At 37.8% G+C, this 24,064-nt stretch overlaps 1 protein-coding gene across 2 annotated transcripts in view; it reads right to left on the reverse strand.

Annotated features, from left to right (window-relative positions):
- The window catches only part of PTPRG (protein tyrosine phosphatase receptor type G), an 807,880-nt gene that overhangs the window by 250,967 nt on the left and 532,849 nt on the right, over positions 1–24,064 (reverse strand). For both annotated transcript variants that reach the window (XM_074284229.1, XM_074284228.1), the window contains exon 5: positions 20,353–20,448. In XM_074284229.1, coding sequence (XP_074140330.1) covers positions 20,353–20,448 — 96 coding nt within the window. The remainder of the gene's footprint in view (positions 1–20,352; positions 20,449–24,064) is intronic.

The following is a 24,064-nucleotide window of genomic DNA, read 5'->3' on the forward strand; positions in this document are numbered from 1 at the left end:
AGAATAAGATGAAGTCAAATACTGGACATTCTGAGGAAATGCACCTCTTTCCTTTCACTTAGAATGGAAGACTGTGGATATAGACTATATATATTTTTTTCTGATTTAGCTGTTGTATAGTTGGTTTTGCTTAATTGTTATAAGGAAAAATTCAAAGGAGAGTGATGGGAAATGACAGTGATGAATAAGAAACAGTAATCAATAAAACTTAAAAAGAAAAGAAAAGAAAGCTTTGACAGTTACCTGGCATAAGAAAAACCATGCTATTTTGCAGAAGGCTAGAATGATTTGTTGTGTGCTTTTTTTTTAACCAAACTTTTATAAAGACTATGCAACTTTTAATCATTGATAAAACAAGTGAGGAAAGAATTGGTATTGCCTGTGCACTGTGGAAACTAAGTACCCAGCTGGCAGAATCTGCTTCTCCCCTGCACAGTCAGCCTGTGGATAAAAAAATTCCTTCACTGTGGTTGCAGTCATTCCAATGTAGAGACTGGGAATACTGATAAACGCCTGTTGGCAGCCCATAACTGACTCAGGAAGAAAGATGTGTTCCTTTCCAAAGATGATTTCTAGAAGCAGCAGCCTCAGCAGTCTTGTCGGGAGACTTTCTGGGAGAACCCTCGATCTGAGCCCATATTTTTCTATGCCAAAGATCCACATATCCATCAGCATCTAGGTGCCAAAACTAGTTTTCAGTACAGAGGATAGATTACCTCAAAGGTGAACATAGGTTAGGGAAAGGCTGGCTCCGTGCTCACAGCTCTTTGGCTGGTACAGTCCATACCCAGGTACTCTGCCAGGAAAGCCATGAACTAAAGTCATGCATCAGAGTCTATGGCAACAGTCACAAATCTGAATACCCCAGAAGTTGGGGCTACTTGAGAAAGCCAATTAAAACATATCCTTTGAATGAATTCATGTGAATAGCACAAAGCTTTTACAAACTTACCCCTCATTTAAATTTCAAAGTTAGTGAGGGAGTGACTCACTAGAGTGGGAATGGCCTTGAAAATAAGATTCCCTTAGAGACACTTACCCTAAAAGCTTCAGTGTATGATTGTGGAGTGGGGTCATTCTGGGGTGACTTGCTGTACCTCCCTCCCAGACTTCAAATGGCTCAGTTATTAGATCCCATGTGACCATTAGGAGATGCTTAAGGGGAAATTGGATAGGCAAGTCAGGAAGAGCAGAATTCAGATCCAAACTCAGACAGTTATTGTATGGGTGATGCTGAGCAAGTCACAATCTTTGTTTCAATGTCCTCATCTGTAAAATGGGGAGAGAAATCACACTTATCTACTAGAATTTGTGTGAGGATGAAATGAAATGCCTGTATAGTGTCTTGCCAACCCTAAAATGCCACATGAAAATGCTCGACTCTAGTTCAACCTTGCCCACACCTCTGAGGACGACTAGCCTATAACAGAATTGCTGAATGGAAGCATTCCTGGATGTGTGACCGAAGACCGAAAAGTCGAACAACATTTGTTCAATTTGATGTAGTGAGCATTTATTAAGCCCCTACAATGACAGGGTAGAGGTAGCTTGGCACGGAGGTTGCAGTTGGCCTCCAATTCAGAAAGACCCAAGTACACTTCACTACCATGAAATCACCACCTGATTCAGACCCTTATCACCCTATTCCTGGCCTTCTGCCTCAAGTTTCTCCCCATTACAATCCACCTTTCACTCAAAAATGACAAGACAATTCTTCTAAAATGGTCCTCTGATAACATAACAACCATCCCACTTCCAATGGTTCCTCATTGCTTTCAAGATCAAAAAGTCCTCTGTCTGGTATTTTCCAAGCTGCTCCCTCCCTCTCTTTCCAGTCTTACATCTTGCTCCCCTGCATCAACTCTTATGACTCAGCTTCAATGGCCTCCTTGTAGTTAATGGACCATATAACTCTTTGACCTCTCATTTTCCTGCCTTTTTTTTGCACTGGCTATTTTTTATGTCTGGAACTCTCAGCCCCCTCATCACTAATTCTTTTATTTCTCTTCAAGACTCAGCTAAAATACTGTTTGTGCAAGAGCCCTTTCCCAGTGATTTCCCCAAGCCTTAGCTGTTAATGTCTCATCTGCCATGTTTATCTGCCATGTATACAATCTTGTATGTATTGAAAAATTGATACTCTCTCTCTGTACTGGCATATGAGCTCTTTGAGGGCAGGCATTAAGCTTTTGCTTTTGTTTGAATCCTGAACACAATTTCTGGCCCAGAAAGGAGCTATTAAATGCTGGTTGAATGGCTTGATTGGCCCAATATAGCTTCTGACACATCCTGGCTGTGTGACCCTCAGCAACCCTTCACCCTCTTGATGCTCTAGGCAATTGTCTATGACTGTAAGTTACAGAAAAGACACTAACCCACATAGAGAAAGTTCCCTTACGCAACAAAATCCTAGTCCCTGCCCGCTCTGTGCCCTGCAATGTCCCAGGCAAATAGTAGGGGTAGCAGAGCATGGTGAGTGGAGAGCCAGACATGGAGTCAGCAAGAACTGCATTTCCACCTCTTGATACATACTAGCTGTTTGACCTTGAACAACCTTCCAGTGCCGTAGGCGACTCTCAACACTCCAAGCTGCACAAGCATTAGTAGCCCATCTGTACTGGGGGAGGAAATTTCCATTCTGTTTATTGGAATTGGACTTCCAGACCCAAAACAGACCTAAAGCAATATTCTAGGTATCAGGGAAAAAGCCAATGAAAGAGCCCTGCCCTCAGGAAATTTACATTCTATGGGAGACACAACTTATTTACAGATAATTAAATACAACTGTAATTGGACCTTGAGATTAAAAAAAAAGGGGGGGGGCTTTTTCTTGCATTTTCAACTATAGAACAACAATATAAATGGCTGAGGGAGATGGCTGACTACTTTTTGAGGAAAGATGTGATTTCAGGGTGTTTTCAATCAGAAATCAGAAAATAAGTTCTCCCTTCTGCCCATATCCTGCTTATGCCCCTATGGGTGGGGTCCTTGCTAGGGAGGATTGCAAAAGAAGGTAAAATAAAAATCAGTAGAGATCTAAGAATTAGGGAAAAGAAAAGGAGCGAAGAAGGGAGAGGAAGAAGAAGAAAAATTGGGAGGCAGTGTTCTATCTGCCTTCCAATGGGAGAGAAGAACCTGAGCCGAAAGACTAAGGAAGGCAGATGCCTCCCTGAAAAAAATGCCTCTGGTCCCCAATGCTGGGAATAACTAGGTGACCCCTGTATCCTACCCTCCAAATTAACAATCTCTATTATTTTAAAACTCTTATTTTTGCCTGAGGCTCACATCACCATTGACAGCTTTGCTAGCTGGCCTCTCACCATCTCAAGGATCATTAGAATATGGGTAATTTAAATTTATATATAGTGTTGATTCAACAAGCATTGATTAAGCACCTGCAATATGCTAGGAATTATGTTTGGTGCTGAGGAAACAACAAAACAAATGAAGCAAGCCCATGTCTTCAGAGAATTTAAATCCAGCCGGGAGAACATGTATACCAGTAAGTCTGTCTATCAGTGTATCTGTCCATCCATCCACCCGCCCACCCATCCATCTACCCACCCATATACTCATCCATCCATTTATCTATTCAGTCTCTCCTATTTCTCCACCTATCTATCCAGTAGATAAATATATAGATACACACACATATATATTTTGTAATTCTAGAGAAACTGAGGCAAGATAGAGATTAGACAGTTTTTAATATTTTATTTGAATTTTAAGAGGGAGAGATTGCCTGGGGGCAGAGTCAAATCCATTTTGCCCCCAGGGCTGAATTGGACTTTCACCTCAAAGAATTCAGCATCAAATGTGAGATTCCAGAGCTTCTTTATGGGGAAAGGCAGAGGGGAGGTGGACAGAGTGAACATTGATGAGTGGGAATTTGCAGGAACTGACCATCAATCCAGTTCTGACAGGTTGGGGATGAGGACCATAAAATTCCTGCTAACTTAAGAAGATTTAGGAATCAAGATGTCTGAAATAGATGATCTCCCCCTTATCTGAGATAAAACATTTACAGTTCATGACCCTAGAATGGCCAGCCCTAAGGTATATCAGTCCTAATGTCAGGAAGGGGGGTGTTTGCAACCAGGGGGACTGAGGTAGAACAATTCAAGGAATTGAGACAGAACAATTTAGGGAAACTGAGGCAGAACAATTTAGGGAAACAGAGAGAATAACTTAGGGAAACAGACAGAACAATAAAAGGAAACTGTGGTACAACAATACATTATGAAAAATACAATATATAGAAATATATATTTATATAATCATATAAAATATACAAAAAGACTTTTAGATGGGGGACACTCACACCTGGGAGACCAAGAAAGATCTATAATGTAAGTGACAGCTGAACTGCGTCTTGAAGGGAGCTAGGGATTGATTACAAAGGGGCAGAGAGGCTGCAGAAGAACATTTTAAAGGAGAAAGATCAAGACAAAAAGCATAGAAGTAAGAGATGAAATTATGTGTAAGAGAAACATCCCATGAGCCAGTCTGGTGGGGACATATGTTTGCAAAGCTCTTTCCTCATTACACTCTGGGATGAAGGTAGTGAAAACCCAATCACCCCCATTTTTTTCTCCCATTTCACAGATGGGAAATCGACTGCTCAGGGGTTTTCAGGGATTTGTCAGGACTCAAAGGTACTAGGCATTGAAAAAGGAATTAAAACCTAGGTTTTGTTTCCCATTCATTATGGCAGGCTGTTTTAGGTATCAGAGAATCTGCCCCATCTGAAGACTATCTCTGTTATAATTCTTTCCTTAGATGCTCTGAAAGGTCTCTCCAATCAGAGCTTCTCTCTAGACTTAGCACCTGCCCCCACCATCGAATGACTCCACAGCCTCTCCCTGTCTCCCCACACAGCATGGGCCTGCCACACTTTACCCTCCGCCAGCATCTCCAATTAAGCAGCTATTTATTTTGCCACTTGAGGCGTGATGACTAATTACTCTGGTTTCCCTTTAAGGCCGGAAGAGAGATGCGCAGATGCTGCTTGAGGAAGTTTGAATTGAGTTTCCTCCTCCTGAATTACCGAGTTAGGGCTCTGTTAAACAAGTACTGGGAGGCATCCTGTTGTACCTTTGTGGGATAGCAATCCGAACCCTGAAGCACCCTCACCCTCACCCTAATGAAGCTGAGCTTAGGGGACAAATAGATCTCAAACACGGAAGCAACATGTTTATCTGAACACAGGCTCCCAGGCATGGGGGAAGAATAAATGTCCCTTTTGTGGGGTATACTTATCTCAATCTTGTATGCAGTTATAGAGCAGATGGTTGAAGGGCTGGCATGCTTTGAATAGGGCATGTCAGATGCCAAGCTAAAAGGGGAGCTTGGGAATTATCTTTTGCAATTCTATTGTTTCATTATCATCGATAAACATTTTATTACATAAATACTATGTGCCAGGAATTGTGCTAAGAGAAGAACAAAAAATGGCTCTTGTTGCCAAGGAGTTTCCATTCTAATGGGGGTGATAATATGTCAATAGCTATTGTAATGCCAGAGAAACTGAGGCAAGATAGAGATGTGAGTATTTAGTAATTTATTAAAAGGGAGAGATTTACTGGGACCCAATGGATCCATGATTTGGTCCCAAGTTGAATGAGACTTTCGTCTCCAAGAATCCAGCAAACAATGTGAGTCCTCAATGACATACATACACATGGCTCAGACTCAGGGAGTAGACTGAGGCAGGGGTGGATTCAGGGTGCTGAGAGTGGGAACCAGACTTTGACAGGGTGGGATAAGCCTCCAGACAGGGGGATGACATAACAGGGGGAGGCATCCCGGAGATGGGGAGAGGCATCTTGATGCTTTCTGATATTCTAATAGCTTGGGATGGGGAGAGGCATTCTGATATTCTAAAATAAAAGATCTTTTATCCTTATCAAATATTCTGATTAAGAGGAAGGGGTGATTTTGCAGGACTGAGCAGACAATTATGGAAACTGAGTCAGGACTAGGTCAGGATAATTAGGGAAACTGAGTCAGGACAACAAAAGAGAACTGTGGCATAACATTATGAACATAAAACATAAGTAGCATAAACCCAAAATAGTTTCAGAGTAAGGGCACCAGTAGGGAAGGGGGCTGAACACTAGGAAAGGCTTTTGTAGAAGATGGGATTTAAAACAGGGAAGCCAGGAATAGGAGCTGGGGAGGGAAAACATTCCAGGTCTGGGGGACTGAGTTAGAAAAGGGAATCTTGGGTGAGAAAAGGCAAAATAGCCAGGATCACTAGCTCACAGAAGACACAGAAGGGAAGAAAGTATTAAAACACTAGAGAGGTGGGAGAGGGACAGGTTGTGGATGGCTTTAAAAAACAAAAGGAAGATTTTATATTTGCTTCTGGGGAAAACAGGGAGCCACCGAGGTTTTTTGAATTGGGGGTTGATATTGTCAGACCCGCACTTGACTAAATCATAATAAATTTAGGGTTGGTAAATCTCGTGCCAGCCATAATTAATCCAAATTAACAGAAATACGGCATAAAGGAGGACCACTTTAGCAGCTCACAGATGAGCTGAAGAGATATGATATAAAACATCAGAGATTTAAGCTGGGAGAACTTCAGAGACTGTGTAATCCAACTCTCTTCTTTTACAGCTGGGGAAACTGAGGCTAACAAAAGTCACAAATACACCCAAAAGTCCAGAGACTGCTATTTCTATTGTATCTCCATCTTCTCTTTGAGGAAGATAAAACCAGCCTATTAGAATCCAACAGAAGCCTTGGAGGGTGAAGGTGGTAAATGAATAATGATAACAATTCCCCTTCCCTCAGCGCTTGATAGTTTTACAAAGCGCATTACAGACATGAACCCACTGGATCACTTTCTACCTGTAAGATAGAGAATGTGAAAAGATTATGGGGCCCCATTTGGAGTGTCTTTAAAAAGAGCATAAATGGGCCCCAAGAGCACTGATGTGACCTCACACATCCCTTTCCTTTCACAAAAACATTTAAGGATCAGCTATGAGGGAACAATGTGCAGTCTGAAGCATCTGGCTCGAAAACCCTATAATCAGTTCAGGGGGGAAAAAAATAAAAGTGGAGCCTGCCAACCACCTTTAGAGGGTGGCTAAAATTAGAACGCTTTTACCGAAACCTCATTATAATGTTGCTCAAGGGGCCAAGCCAGTTGGAATATTCTATTCTTGAAAACACTGCATGGGAAAAAAAAAAATACTGTTACTTCTCACTAATTCGGGCCATGTTGGATGGGAAAACATTATGTGAATTAGCAAAAGAACTGGATCGTGTAAAAGAGAGCAATGGTTTTTAGGGCTGGGACTTTAGAAAGACCTTTGAGCTCATCTAGTCAATGGTGTTTACAGATCAGGAAACTGAGTCTCACAGAAGAAGCTATATTGGTGGTGATCAATTAAACTATAAGTATAAGCACCTGCTGAGTATCAGGGAATGGAGCCACATAGATAAACACTTCTTGCCCTCAGGGAGCTTATACTCTGGTTCTTTATATTAAAAACTAGCATTTGAGCCCTAGTTATGAAGAAAGGCATTTTTATTACTTCCTAGGACATCTAGTAAAGTGTACTAATAATTTAAAAAGACATTGTCATGTGGAAGCTCCAATAAACCTGTGTGAATAAATCTGATGACAAGACTCATCAGCCATGAACAAACTTGATATAAAATGGATATTTCAAAATTAGTTGAAAATGGTTTTTTTTCCCCTTCTCTCATAAATAGGTTAAACATCTTCCCTTCCCCTCTGTAATATTGTTCACAGTGTCAATTGACTTATTTTGGTCTTTGATTAAAGCACAAAGAGAAATGATCTGGTAGTGCAGCACAGACAACCCTTGAAATGACATTAACAAATCTGCATTCAAATCCTGTCACTCGTTGTCTGTGGGATATCAGGTAAGCAAGCTTTCCAGATTTCTCAATGGCAAAATGAAGGGGAAGACATTACTTTTGCTATCATCTCTTCCAGTGTAAATCTGTGATCCCCAGTTGGAATAATTTTAACTAAAAAGAATCATATTAATAAAATCTTAGAATATCACTTTCAAAGTACCTGCCCAGGATTTGGCAATCTACAAGAAAAAATGGTAAATATTGAAATATATCATTACTGAGAGTAAACACAGGACTATATGTAATAGAGAACTATATTAGTTTTAATCAACATGTTATTAATTAATCAGAGTTATCAAGTAATTGCACAGTATTCTCTGTCATTTTGGCAAGCTATGTACAATAAAACTACTTATTCATATCAATTGTTCTTTCAGAGTTTGAGAATTTGGATTCAAATACTGATTTTCTATGATCCAATCTCTTTGGGCTTTAGTTTCCTCATTTGTGAAAAGAAGGTTATTTATTTTTATTTTTAGCTCTAAATCTTTGATTCTATGCCATGTGAATTGATAATCAAAGGTCCGAGGCACCAGAGAAGAAATATATAAAATGGTTCCTGGGAGGAGAAACTGAGAAACCTGGGTGGGCAAAATTTGATGGAATTAACTGAGTTAGTCTATAGTGGGGCCAAGTACAAATGGAAATGTTAAATCATGACCCACAATTCTGGCACTAAGATTACTCATTATAATGATACCTGAGCCAGAATAGTCTTGCAAAAAGTAAAAAGGAGAATTATAGCAATTATTTTTTGGGCAATTGCTGGTAATTTGGGGTTTGAAAGCACGGATTATCTCATTTGAATTTCACACCAATCCGGCAAGGTCAGCACTGCTATTGGCAGTGGCAGAAATCTTGCTTTACAGACCAGGAAACTGAAGTTTCAAAATTGAATGACTGCTGATAACATAGGCAGTCTGCACCAAAGATGGGATATGAATCCAAATCTCTGCTCATTCTGAGACCAATAGTCTATCCACTGACTCTTGAAAAAATTGAGATACACAACAAATTAGCTGGCATCCATTACTTTTTAAACAAGTGTTTATACACACACACATATGGACAAATATGTAAGTTTCCTTTTAATAAATGTAAATTTTATTTATCTATAATATCATAGAAACATACTATTTTATTTAAATGTTTTTGTGTGTATACATATAGGGGTGTGTATGTATGTGCACATGAATGTAAATAAACATGTTCTTCCCTCTTTAGACTGCAAGCTTCCTGAGAAGACTTTTACCTTTGTATCCCAGGAAATGATAAAATGCCTACTATACAGTAAACTCTCAATCCATCATAAAATTTCCAAAGGTCCTTATGAAGAATCTGGTCCAATTCACAATCAAAAAAAATCCTTTCAATAAAATAGTCATGAAGGGGCAGCTAGGTAGCACAGTAGATAGAGCACCAGCCTTCAAGTCAGGAGAACTCGAGTTCAGATCTGATCTCAGACACTTAACATTTCCTAGCTGTATGACCCTGGGCAAGTCACTTAACTCCAATTGCCTCAGCCAAAAAATTAAAAAAAAAATAGCCATGAAATGGCCAGCAAAACTTTTTTTTGAAGACCTTTGCTTAGGGGGAACCCAATACTACATATTTACGTAAATTTATTATTACTACATCAACACCTTAAAATCAAATAGGAACTACATTTTAATATAATTGGGGGTGTATTTGGGAGTACTGTGGCCTTCCTGTATGCATGATACAGTCCAAAAGACATACAATACACTTTATCCACAAGAGATATGAGAGATGGTAATAACTATTACTATTCTCATTTAAAAAATGGGGGATGCTACTTATTAGCTTTATGATAGTACCTCTTAAGTCTTGATTTTCTTTGGATAACTTTATTCATATTGACTATCTACCTTAATCAAATTCTATGGATAACTGCTTAATCTTAGTTGACAGATGTCTCTCAGATTTATTGCTAGGATACTTATGGGAAAAGCAGGTAAATTTTTAAGTATGTACATAAATTTTATTGTAAACATGGCACGAGGCCAGACAATATTCTTAATCTACATTGTTTATGAACTTTTAAAACCTGTCTGGATTGCATGCTGAAAGATAGGGACTAGGGGGTGATAAATACCACCCCTTATGATACTTGTTGTGTTATAATGATGCTATTACACAAGTGACATTGGAAAGTGGTTTTTTTTCCCCTTACAATTTTCCTTTGGAACCTGTGGCTCATTCTTTTGAATATCATTTGTTATTGTTGCACTATCTCTGTTATTTCATTCATGTTGAGAACTTCCAATGTGGGAGCACCATCCCGTCTTGCACACATCATCTCTGTAACTCAGGAAAGACTTTAGTATTGAGAGGAAAAAGGATTACATGGGCTCACAAAGCCAACAGGTATCAGAGGCAGATCATGAAGTCGGATCTCTTACATAAAGGAAAGATCTTAGGTATTAAATCATATCACAGCTCTTTTCTTTGGCAGGGGCAAATTTTCATTCCCTGAGGGAGGATTTGATTTTTAGATGATATATTATTCCACATTAACCTAACTTTCCAGAAGGGAACATCAAGAAAGCTAAAATATTTTTACTAGTAGAAACATCACTGGATAAATTCTCCATATCTGTGAATAATAATTTTGAAGACCGACACTTATTTGAAGAAATTGTAATATGGCTGTTTTATGTGATCTTAATAATTTAATTAGAGTAACACTTGTGGTTTATATATACATATACATATATAATTTCTTCCTTTCTTTACTGGGGCAGAATGGAAGCTCTTTGAAGGTGAGAATTATTTCAATCTTCAGATATAGGGTCTGGCACATATTTATTAAGTAAGACAGAGTCTTTGGGGGTCTTTATCATCAACACAGGCCCTGACATATAAAAAAGGGGGAAAGGGAATAAGTAATTTTTCTTTTTTATTAGATATGTCTTTATTTCTTTAAAAAATACTTTGTGGTTAGATTAATGTAGTTTTTATCTATTTGGTAGGAAGACTCCCCCATATTTTATGTTTTGTGATTATTTGGAATAATCCTTCTTGGATTTAGGTAACATATAGAAATGTTGTAGATTTATTTTATATTCTACAACTTTCTTGAAGTTATTTCTATGAATTTTTACTTAATTCTTTTTTAAAATAGTTTTTATTTACCAGATATATGCATGGAAAATTTTACAACATTGACAATTGCCAAACCTTTTGTTCTAATTTTTCCCCTCCTTTCCCCCCATCACAAAGAATAAGTATTTATATACTTCCTATGTATCAGAGGGAAACAAAGTGGCACAGTGGATAGAGTGTAAGAAATGGAAGCAGGAGGACCCCAGTTCAAATCTAGCCCTAGACACTTAATAATTCGACTAATTGGACAAGTTATTTACCCGTTTTCTTCAGTTTCCTCAAATGTATATTGAGCTGGAGAATGAAATGGCAAACAACTCCAGTATCTCTGCCAAGAAAACCCCAAATGGGTTCACAGAGAATTGGATATGATTGAATGGACTCAACATCAACAACTGTGTGTTAGATATTATGTGAAGTATATATTTTACTAATGCCATCTCATTGTAATCTTACAACATCCCTGGGGAGACAGTTGCTATTATTATCCCAATTTTACAATTGAAGAAACTGAGGCAGAGAAAAGTGAAATAATTTCTGCAGGTCACACAGTGATTACGAATCTCATTTGATTGAACTCAGGTATTTCTGACATCAAATCCAGTGCTCTATTCACTATGCCAACCAGCTACCTCATAATAGGTGTTTAGTTCAGGCTTGCTGAGTATCTGACATATATTAAAAAAAAAAAAAAAAAACAACCTCTCAAAATTTGGCTGATGAAGAGCCTGCTCTCAACTTCTGTGTGAAATGCAGTGTACTATTATCATTGCCACATTTGGAGAAAGGAGAATTCATGTACAATCTCAGGGTGTGTGCTACTAATGGATGAAATGAAATCAAGATTTATGGGAAAGTAGCGAAAGGATCAACTTGCCCTCATCCTGTTCAGGAATAATGCCTCATTGGGTACAAAGGAGAAATGAGAGGAAACAAGCTTTTCCACTGAATCTGACAATAAAAACAATAGGAAAAGTTGCTAGAAAGAGCATGGAACTGGTTTTTGTACAACATGGTGCTTCTAGAAAGAGCGTTCTCATCCTGGATCGAGCTAGTCATTTGACCTTAGCTATTTTTATCTTTAAGGGGGAGAATATCCTCTTCCAAATCCAAAATTCTTATCAGAAATGATCACGTAAGAAAGTTCTAAATTCTATCATTCTACAAAGTTCAGATTACTCATTCTCAGCAAGTGTCCTTGAAGTGTAATCATCTCATTAGAGAAAATTTTCCTATAACTACATTCAAAGCACTGAAAGTCCCTTAATCACGTCATACTTCACCAATAATGATATGAGTCTTCCTAATGTCCACTAAGAAGGAAACCTGAATGAAAGGCCATTTGCCAATAGAAGCCTCCCATGAAACACCTGGGAGGCTATAATTTCAAAGCCACACATCCACAAATCGACTGCAAATGCTGTATTAAAACAGTGAGAAAGGATCTGGCCTTCGGTTAATAGAAAATCCTATCAAATCAGTTAGCTGTTAAAAAAGGTAAAGAGGAACATATGTACTTGAATTTTCATGTGTGTATTAAAAGAAGTGTTCTTAATCAATCCAGAATGTGATGTCTTATATTCGGAGGTAATGCGGTGAAAGAATTGAACTTTTAACTAGATAAAACTAAGGATGTGGAAAATGTGAGCTGTCTGATGGCCAGATATGAGCTGCTAGGGGTGGGGGTGGCCTTAAAGCAGTGGGAGCTTGGGGCTATCCTCCTGTCTAAGTGGTGATTTTTTTGTTTGCATACATGGATGCATGCAGTACCCTCCCCTTTCCCTCCATCCCACTCTAGCAAAAGAGATAATTTTTAATTTCAAGGAAAAGCTGCATCCCTGAAGTTCATTTCTGAAACTCCTAAGGAAATTCAAAATCATGTCACACAGGGTGGTTGGGATGGATCCCAGGCTAGCCCACAAAAACCTGTGTAAGCCATAATTATATTCCAAAACAACCACCATATAGAACATTGCTTTTGTGGGAAACTGCTTTGAGAATTTCACTATGAGAAACTAGGAATATATCTCCTTTCATACCTCCCTGGCTGTCAATCCCTACCCATGTAACATTGGGACAAGCCATTTATCCCCTTTGGGGCTCAACTTCCTCATTGATGAAATGAAAGGATTGTAGTCAGGGGACTCCAGGTTCAAATCTTGGCTGGCAAATGGACAGAAATCCCAGTTCAAATCCAGCCTCAGGCACTTACTACCACATGAAATTGAGCAAATCATATAGCCTTATTCAGTCTCAGTTTTTTCATCTATAAAATGGGAATAATAACTGCACCTACATCCCAATGTTGGTGTGAGGATCAAATGAGCTAACCTATGTGAAATACTTTGTAAAACTGTTCAATCATTGTTGTACAGTCATTTCAGCCATGTTTGACAGTGTTAATACATTCATGAACAGCTTCTATCTTTGCCTCTGTAAGAAAAGACATCTAGAGGGGTCCTCCAGGATTTCAGGAGGTTAGAATCTTTAAGAAGTTGGGTCTATCTGCCAGGGTAAAATTATCTAGTCTAATATGGTTCCCTCTCCTCTCTTTTCTCTCCTTTTGAGAACAATACCAAGACTTGGTGTGCCTTTTTTACCTTTCAATTCTCTATCCTTCCTGGATTACTAAAAACTAAAACATTTTCACAAATTCCCAATCTTGTCTTTCTATCTCTAAAGAAATCATATAGCAATTTTGTGACTTTGAAGGTTTTCTTACTGCTAATCAAAACAAGGAAAGCCTCTGAGTAGTTTCCTTAAATGAAAATTCAGATTCTTTTTCTCATTTAGACGTAGACAAAGAGATTCACATATAGCAAGCTTTGGGGTTCCCCAAGTAGGAATGATATGATAAATGGTGGTATGTCATGTTAATATAACATTTTGTAGTTTAAAATCATCTTCAGACAGGCATATTCCTGAGCGACATCTAAAATCAATACATCTTCCAGGCATTTTGTTTTAATAGAAGTTGAAAGTGGGGCCTTTGGAGTAAAGCACAGGATGACATAGAGAGGGAGACAGAGAAAGAGAGAGAGACACACACAGAGAGAAGACAGAGAAAGAGACACAGAGAGAGATAGAGGTGGGGATTGACAGAGACATATATGCAGAGAGAGACAAAGACAAAGAGAGAGGGAGAGAGAGAGAAAAAAAAGGAGAGAGAGAGAAAGGGAGGGAGAAAGACAGAAAGAGAGGGAGGGAGGGAGAGAGAGAGAGACAGAGAGACAGAGAGACAGAGAGAGAGACAGAGAGAGAGAGACGGAGACAGAGAGAGAGAGACAGAGACACAGAGAGAGAGACAGAGACTTAAATCAATTTTTAACAATGCTGACAGGTTTGGACATTCAGTTTAACAGAAACCATATAGATAACACTCTAATGATTATGCATCCTGTAACTGTGACATGAAATGAAAGAAAGGATTGGTAGATGGAGAGAATGTCCATACGGAGGTTTGACTTTCAACTAAGCAATGGGAGCAGATGTAGAAAGGATGCCAATGACTTAAATATGGACAACAGAGCTGAACTACTTAGCACATTCATATTCGGGCTACAAATAAAACTGTACGGGAGTGAAGAGTCTCAAAAATCTATGTTACAGCTGCACAGCAAACATGTAAATTACGAGGCAGCCAATACAGTTGTCTAAGTTAGGGTGTCAGAAAGAAATACTAAAAAAGACAACCCATAAATAAATCAAGCATACTGTGTATTTATTCTTTCAATGTTTGAAAAATATGCCTACGGCCTAGATCTCTGGGTATACACCTTATAAAAATTGCATATCTCTGTCTGATGCAATGATTCTGAAGTAGCTGCATTTGGAACACAAGTAATACCCAGAAGGAGCAGGGGCAAGATAGAAGGAACTCTTGGAAGGCATCAAGGTTTTTTAAAGAAACATATATTTGTAGCCCTCAAAGTTCAGAAGCAGGCAGAATGTAGAAATACAATTTCAGATATTCAAATGTTAATTGTATCCTAGCTTTGAAAGATATAAACAGGAACTTCCCCAAAAAATCATAAATTAAACATTAATTTTATGTTTCATGGAAATACAAGCTACCCAAAGCCATAAAATGGAGATGCCAAATGGTTGACAGGATAAAGGGAAGTGAGATGAAACAAGTGTCGACTACCAACTTATAGCTACTAAGTCAGTAGATAGTTAGGGGGAAAAAAAAAGCTCTAAGCTTGGGCTACTTAACACAAAGTAAGTGACTAATTCAAATCTTTGGTAGATAAAATTCAGGTGGTTATAAAGTAAAGCTCCTAATCCAGTGAACAGTGACTAATTCAGACCAAGAGTGAGGAGAATTGTTCTGAATTACAAGGGTCCCCTGGAAAGGAGTGGGTTAAATTAAAACATAAATTCAATTCAACTGTGAGTCTTCTGAAAAAGTAAATGCTATTTTCCAATTTTTGTCCGTCATCATTGTGGGAAGTATAAAGTAAATCTTTATCTTAGAGAATTGTTTGGGCCACTAATAACATAAATAAGTTGTCCAAGATTACGGGGTCAGGATGTGTTATAAATTGCATTTGAACTCAGATCTTTCCATCTGTAAAGTTAGATCTCTAGCTAGGATTGACACCAGGGTTGTTGTTCAGTTTTATTATTTTCAAGTATACACAACCAACAAGACTACACACACACATACACTTGATACATTGGCTATAAACACATACTAATATCTGTGTGTGTGTGTGTGTGTGTGTGTGTGTGTGTGTGTGTGTGTGTGTGTGGTCTAGCACAACTTTTTAATGGAATTTCCTTTTTAAAAATTATGAAGAATGATTTAGAATTAGCAAAACAAGATTTTTTTTTTTTTTTGGTGAGGTCACTAGGGTTAGGTGGCTTGTCCAAAATCACATAGCTAGAAATATTTTGTGCCTAAGACTGCATTTGAACTCAGGTCCTGCTGATTCCAGGGTCAGTATTCTATCCACTTCCCATATAACTAAAAGGCTTATTTTTTTCTGTAAAGGTTTAAATATCCACATCTCATTTTCAATTATAATTTTAAAAAATAATCTTTTCCCTAAGGGACAAGGGTGTTTCAGGCCAGTGGCCTTTATCTTTTAAATCACAATTCCAAATGAGTTAAGTCTGAATTAGAGAGGCTTTACTACATCAAAAATTCTTTGTTAAAACATGAAAGGAAGTTTAAATTCCCAAATTTAACCATTAGGGACATCAGGCTCAGATTTCACTGATCACAGAATAAGAGCTTTCAAGATTCTATCATAATGAAATAAAAAACAATGCTTTTTTTTCCCTTACTCACCATACACTATGCAACTGAGGAAAAAGATTTTATTATATACTTAACCATGTCTCACATATCTTGCTAAGCGCTGGGGATTTGAACGGCAAGATGCTGTCTATAGTTCAGATATTTACTCTCCTCAAAGAATTTACATTATAATAAAGGAAAGGATTCTCTAAATAAATGTAGAGAATGGTGGCCAGGTTGGAGCATCTTGGTTTGAGTAGGCACTGGACTGGTGAATGGAGTATTAGTGTAACTGATTGTTGTCATTTTGAGAAATGACAATTAATACCGATTTAATTGCTAATCCCATAGCAAGAGGGATCTGGGGGCAGAATGGATCTGGCAGGAAAATGGCCAGACTACATCAAGGTGGGTCTGAAGGTACCAAGATATGATTCCCTTCAGTCAGGAGCACTAGGACTCTAGGTTCCAATTGGTGTGCTCACTTTTGGCAAGCAAAGGAATACCTGACTCACAGTGAAATAGCCCGAAATCCTTAAAAGGGAATAAAGGAAATCATTCAATCTAAGCTCTACTAAAACCAGCACACTGACAGCCTCACTATTAAACAGCTATGTGTCAGGCACTGTGCTAAAGGCTGGTGATACAAAGAAAGAGAAAGACAGTCTCTGCTCTCAAGGAACTTACAGTGTAATGGGGGAGACAACATACAAACAACTTAATATAAAGGTAATAGAGATAGGATAACTCGAGGTAATCAATAGAGAACACTAGAATTAAGAGGAATAAAGAAAAGCTCTTGCAGATGGTGAGATTTAGAAGGGATTCTGGGAACCTAAGAAGGAGGGATGAATTGGCAATGTTCCAATCATGAAGAATAGCTAATAAAATACTTCAGAAGTAAAAGTTGGAAGAAGAAAGAGTGTCTGTGCAAGGAAGAGAGTTCTACTTCTCTAGATTCATCATTTGGTGTCTATAATTTAGAAAATAAATGTTTTAGAAAAGATTTATATTGGCCCTAGGTTCTCAGTATGGGAAGAGTTTATGCCTTGGAAACTTAGACTGTAGAGTCATAGACTTAGAATTGGAAGAGAATTCCAAGGCAATCTAAATAAATGACCTGATGTGGTCACTGAGGAGTAGAGAAGGTAAATGACACAAAAGTAGTAAGAGGGAGATTTTGGAGTTGAACCTCGGCCCTCTAACTCCAAATCCAGAATTCTTTCCAACTGTTTTATTTTTGAAATCAAGAAAAGAGTTTTGGCCAAAGTCACCAGACTTAGAAACATCAGAGGTGGAGTCCTTTTGGACTTCAAAGCTCAATATTCCACATTGCTTCCCTCTGCTGATTTTCAGTAGAAACATGTTATTGGATCATAGGGGAGAGTGGTCAGGGATTAAACCTATGATTTCATTAATACTGAGAACTCTCAGGAGAAGAAACTCCCTTTACCAATACATCTTGGTCCCTCTAATTTAGAGAGCTGCCTAGAGAATGGATTGTTTAAGTGCTTGCCCAAGGTCAGGGAGTTGGTATGTGGCAGAGCTGATATTCTCCTTATGTCCAATCTATCTACTGCACCATGGACAGAGTGCAGAACTTGTAATCAAGAAGTTGTTACTTACTCATGTTTTAGTTGTGTCCAATTTTTTGTAACACTATTTCAGTTTTTTCCCACAAAGATACTGGAGTGGTTGGCCATTTCCTTCTCCAGCTCATTTTGCAGATGAGGAAACTGGGGCAGAGTTGAGTGACTTGTCCAGAGTCACACAGCTATAAAGGGTATGAGACCAAATTTGAATTCATGAAGACGAATCTTCCTGACTTCAGTCTTGGCACTCTGATCACTTTGTCACCAAAGTAACTTGGAATCAGGCAGACCTGACTTTAAAAAGACCTTTTAAAAGACCTGACTTTTAAAACCGATCTGGTTTTAGATAATGATGGCTGTGTGATATTGGGCAAGTCATTTAACTTGCCTCAGTTTTCTCATCAGGAAAATGAGGATAACAAAAGAACCTACTTAGTAGGATTGTTGTATGGTTAAAATGAGATAATATTTATAAACTGCTTTACAAACCATAAGGAGCAATACAAATAACTATGTTATTTTAATAATATGCTTATTATAATAATATGCTATTATAATATCTTCTAATAATATGCTAATATATTATAATGTTATTATAATAAGAACTATTATTAGTAACATCATCCTTATTATTTGTTTGTTGATTGATTATTACTATGGCAAAAAAGTTTTCCAACATGTTACCTGCCTTGCTTTATATCACCTTAAATTCTCTTGTTATCTTGAATGTTTTGTCAAGATGGAAGGAGAAAAATCATTTTGAAGGTGTTTGAGTTTATCTATTTGCCTCAGTTTCCTCATCAGTAAAATCAGGATAAGAAAACATCTATTTCCTAGTGTTGTTGTGAGGATAAAAGGAGATAATATTTGAAAACTTCTTTACAAACCTTAAAAGAGCAATGAAAATAACTATGTTATTATAACAATAAGCTTATTACAACATATGCTATTATATTATGTGCTCTAACAATATGCTAATATATTAGAATGCTATTGTGATAAGAGCTATTATTATTATTAACATTATTAACATCATTATTATTTGTTGATTGATTTTTACTATGGCAAGAAAATTTCCCAACACATGTTACTTGCCTTGCTTTAAATTCTTCTCCTGTGTTATCCTGAATGTTTTGTCAAGATGGAAGGAGAAATATCCTTTTGAAGGCGTTTGAGATAAATATCTTCCTCTCATGCTTCCATTTCTACTTGCCATGCTTTTGAAACACCTTATCTCATTTAATCATGATGGCCTAAGGGACCATAGAACCAGTCATAGATTTATATAGATTTAAAAGTTAAAGGGACCTATGAGGTCATGGAATCCAATCTCTTAATTTTATAGATGAGGAAGTGAAGTCTGGAATGATTTGCCCCACATTTCATATGAAGTCAGCATCAGGAATGGAATTTGAACTTAGTATTTTTCCCACTGTACTACCCTAAAAAGAAAAAGAGGAAAAACGGGGGAAGAGGAAAGATGAGCTATGGAGAGCATTCCCAGACAGTCTTGAGATCATGGTAGAAGTAGAATGAACCACTCAGAATAAAAGAACCTGATTCTTCCTTAAATCTGAGATTAACAAGGCTTACCTACATTGGCTTTCAATGTAGGAAATAAGAAGTCACCTGCAATATGTTCTGAATCAGCAATTTCTTAGAGCTTTCTTTGGCCACCCAGAAAGTTAGTTCCTATTACACATACCTTGCAAAAGCAGTGTCTGACTATATGTCTTAGCTCTTGAACTTGGCTCATTTTGAGACTCACTGGTCTTCGAATTCTGATATATTTCTCTCAGCCTGTCTTCCACTCCAAACCCACAGCCCTTTTTCCCATCTACATGTCAAAGTCACCCTGCCTGATGACAATCCTTTAATTGGGCTTAGATACATGGCATGATCAGCAATCCATGCTGTGGAGTACAGCAGAGCTCTTTGGGTGCTGAAGCAACATCGGTGAAATGAACATTCATCTCAGGAAAATGCAGTTTTTTAAAAGGGAGTACATAAATTCACTGACGTGGAAATCTGGTCTCAATAAAAACTTAAGTTGCCATGGAAATGGAAGGAAGGGGGGGAAAGAGGGTCTCTACAAAAGCGACTGATGCTATTTATTAATCTACTCGCAAGCAAGGTCTAATTTTAAAATTACCCCCAAGAAAACCACTTCTTACATCAGCCTCTTAATATGCTAAGAGAACCTGCTTCATGAGTTGTAGCCAAGAAGTAAGATGTGCTCTTCAATCTGTGTACCAGTCAAGTAGCCATAAAATCAGAATAATTCATGCAAAAATTTTCATTATGTTTCTAAACACACTTATTTATATTTTAAATCACACATCTGACAATATGAAATATCTTTCATTTGGACAGGTGTGAACAAGAAAACAGATGCATTCATTAAACATGGAACAATTCAATGAATGAAAAAAAAAGCTAGTTTGAAAACTCTCTGGTTAAAAGTACTTCAGATATGAGTTCACTTACTTGAAAAAATACAGCCATAGCTCCTATTATTCGGTTTTCAGAAATTGCTGTCTGAAAGCTGTCAAAGTCATCAGGATTGTAAAAGTAAATCTGCATCTGTTTAAAAAAAAGAAAAAAAAAAGAAAAATTAAAGAGTTACCCCTTGGACAGGTTGGCTCAAATCCAGTTAAGTGTTAACAAAGTCAACCAACTTTTAATAAATGTAAGACACTGTGCTTTCTAGGTATAGGCTTAAAGGTACAACAATATAACAGACTCAGGTCTTTAAGAAGTTACAATATGTGGCAAGGAACTGAAAACTAAGTGGATGACCATCAGTTGGAGAATGGTGGAATAAGTCATGGTATATGAAGATAAAAGAATATTATTGTTCTATAAGAAACGATCAGCAGGATGCTTTCAAAATGGCATGGAGAGACTGAGTAGAACTGAAAGAACATTGTTCACAGCAGCAACAAGATTATGTGATGATCAACTGTGATGGACTTGGCTCTTTTTAACAAGGAGGTGATTCAGGCCAATTCCAATAGACTTGTGATAGAGAGCCCTCTACACCCAGGGTAAGGACTATGGGGATTGAATGTGGATCACAAGATAGTATTTTCACCTTTTTTATTGTTTGCTTGTTTTTTTTTTTCTTCCTAGTTTTTTTTTCTTTCTTTTTGATCTGATTTTTCTTATACAGCAAGATAAATGTGGAAATAAGTATATAAGACTTGCTCATATTTAACCTGTATTGAGTTACTTGCTCTCTAGGGGAGGAGGAAGGTAAGGAGGGAGTTAGAAAAATTTGGAACACAAGGTTTTGCAAGGGTGAATGTTGAATATTATCTTATTTTGAAAATAAAAGCTATTATTAAAATTTAAAAAGAAGTGACTACCTAATATGTGAAATGGACATAAATAACTATATATACATAAATACATAAATATATAAACATAAATATATAAACATATATTTAAACAATATATAAACAATATATATAAACATAAATAACCAATTCTAAGAAAAAATCAAAGTCCAATGATATGAGAAATCTGAGGAGAAAAATCACTTTTGTCAGGGTGATGATAAGATGGTAGAAAGGGAATAAGGTACAGAAAAGGTCACTATCTTCCTTAGACCTTGAGGGAAAGGTAGGACTTGTACTGCTGGAGATGGACATGCAAGAACAGAACCTGGATCTTCTGAGCACCAAGATTTGTGACATATTGTCTGTCCCACCCTCCAAAGACAGATGCACCAAAAATGTCAAAGGGATGAATAGAAGAAATTCCTGAAGGACAGGGAGGGGATGAGCTAGGAATCTAGCTTAGTTTCATGCTGAGAATATAAAGAGGAGTGGTGTGGTGAGGAATTGGAAGGGGAGCAAAGTCAGAGTTCTAGACTTAATCCTGGAAGAAGATCTCTTCTAACTCCATTTTCCAAATGAGAAAGTTAATTGACTTGCCCAAGGTGACATAGGTATGTGAGAGGGCTGGTCCAAAGTTCTACAATTTTACAATGGGAATGAATTTTTTAAAATATGGAGACAAAGAATATGTCTAAGAAAGCAGTCATGCAGGAAACAGGAAAGGATTCAATGGAAGCGTAGAGAGAAGAGTCTTTGGGCAAAAAGGGCCTCCCTCTTCTTCAGAGACAGTGAGGGGGGAAAGGATGACAAGGATACTGGGAGACTTAAAGGAGAGAAAAAGTCTGCATTAATCCTGTCATCTATGAAGAGTGAGTGGGTGGTGTGGTATTGGGGGCTGAAGGGGGAAAGACAAGGAGCTTTGGAACAGAGTGAGGGCCCAATTTGGAAGTTGAGAGTATAAATAAGCGGCAGTTTCAGGGCAGTATCAGCCTTGCCTCCAACAGCTTTGAAATCGGATCAGAGCAAAGACAGTACTCACCCAGTGGTAAGGGATGGTGAGGCACTCACAGTGGAGGGTAAAGGAATTAGGATGTTCAAGAACAAAGAAAGGCACATTATGGATGGCTGATCATAGAGACAAGATCAGTTAGAGAAGAAATTAAGGCCAGATGGTGGCCTTCTTTTCTTTGCAGAAGTGAGGGACAAGAGGTGTGGATGATGTTGAACCATGGATAATGTGTTGATCAGTTTTGTAAAATTGCTTTTTTCTACCCTCTTTTTATTCTTTGTTACAAAAGATGGCTTTCTGGGGTAAGGCAAGAGCAAAAGATATATTCAGAAAAAAAAAAGGTGGTGATAAAAGTTATCAATGAAAATTAAAAATCTAAAAAGAGAATTGTAGAATAAGGAGGACCGACATAGAGAGTAGAGCAGAATCAAGGGAAGAAAGGGCATGAGGAGCAAAAAATAACATAATGTCAAAGAAGGAGGAGAGGTGGAAGCCCAGGAGATTTTAGCCAGCAGGGCAACATCAAAAGACACAGTGTGAGAAGTTGAATACTTTGAGTGATTATGATGGCTAAAGTGTAACTAATCTTGTATGGGCTGATGAGGGAGAGACAATCTTAGCAACTGAAGAATTAGAGAAAATGAAGACAATGTATTAGATGGATTATCTGGGTAGGTAATGGAAGTTTTGAGGCAAAATTTAAAAGAATATGCATTATATATATACATATAAATACATAAAGACAAATAAACACAAGGTATATGTATTTATTTGTCTTTATATATGTATGTGGGATAGACATTTGATAAAGGACTTATGATGTTTACAGATACTTAGATAATGATAAAATCATAAGAGACATGTTTTATGCTGTACATTTTGATAACTGAATAAGAGTCCAACAGGGGGAAAGGCAAATAGGACTTATTCTCAGATTAATAAAATTTAGAGACATCATGTGGAAGTATGATCTATAGCCTTGATGACCATACATTTTAGTGATCTCAATAGATATTGAGGCTACATGTCATCTTGAAGAAAGAACCCTGAAACTCTAAAATTCCTTGAAGGAGAAAATCCGCCCGAGGGAAAGAAGACAAACAGCTTCATTCTGTTATCTAAGTGGGGTTAGTTCAGTCCTGAGCTAAAAGAATTCCAATCCTATTCAACTAAAGAAACTCATTCTATCTATTCAGATTCCAGCTCAAGCTGAAACACAGTTTGTAGGCAGAGCCAACTTGGGACTCCACCCACAAGTCCCCTTCAGCTTGTAGCCAAAGCTCCTATTATAAAAGAGCCAATCTAAAATCCTCTCTTTGCAGAGGTTCTAAACATGCCATGCTATGTCAAGTAGGCCTCTGCCCACTGGAATAATATTCTTTTCCAGTGTTACCCTCTCTTTGCCCTCACCTATTTCCCTAGGGAGACTTTATGCTTCTCTGTCAGGATTTTTAACCTTACTTCCAATCCTCAAAATAAACCTCTTTTTATCAATCTAGGTTTTCACGTTTGTAAATTCCTTTACAGAGAATCTGTGCCACCAGAAGGGGGTTCCCCAAAACTCCCTACCCTTGTGCTGAATCCCAAGGGGGTGCAGGGAAACCAAACCTCTCCATTTGGTTCCCTGAACCCGGAACCTGCCACTAGACCTTATCATTTAACTCCCTGACCACCAGAAACCTTAATCTCATTTTGGTTCCCTAAATATAGAGCTTATCATTTGATTCCCTACAAAAGGGAACCCCAAAACCTAAACCTCATCATATTTTTGGTTCCCTAACTGGGAACCCCAAAACTAGACTTCATCTTATCAATCTTGCATAGTAGTTGAGGACCTGAACCATTCCTC

This window comes from Sminthopsis crassicaudata, chromosome 1 (genome assembly GCF_048593235.1).
Source record: "Sminthopsis crassicaudata isolate SCR6 chromosome 1, ASM4859323v1, whole genome shotgun sequence".
NCBI classification, from domain to species: Eukaryota; Metazoa; Chordata; class Mammalia; order Dasyuromorphia; family Dasyuridae; genus Sminthopsis; species Sminthopsis crassicaudata.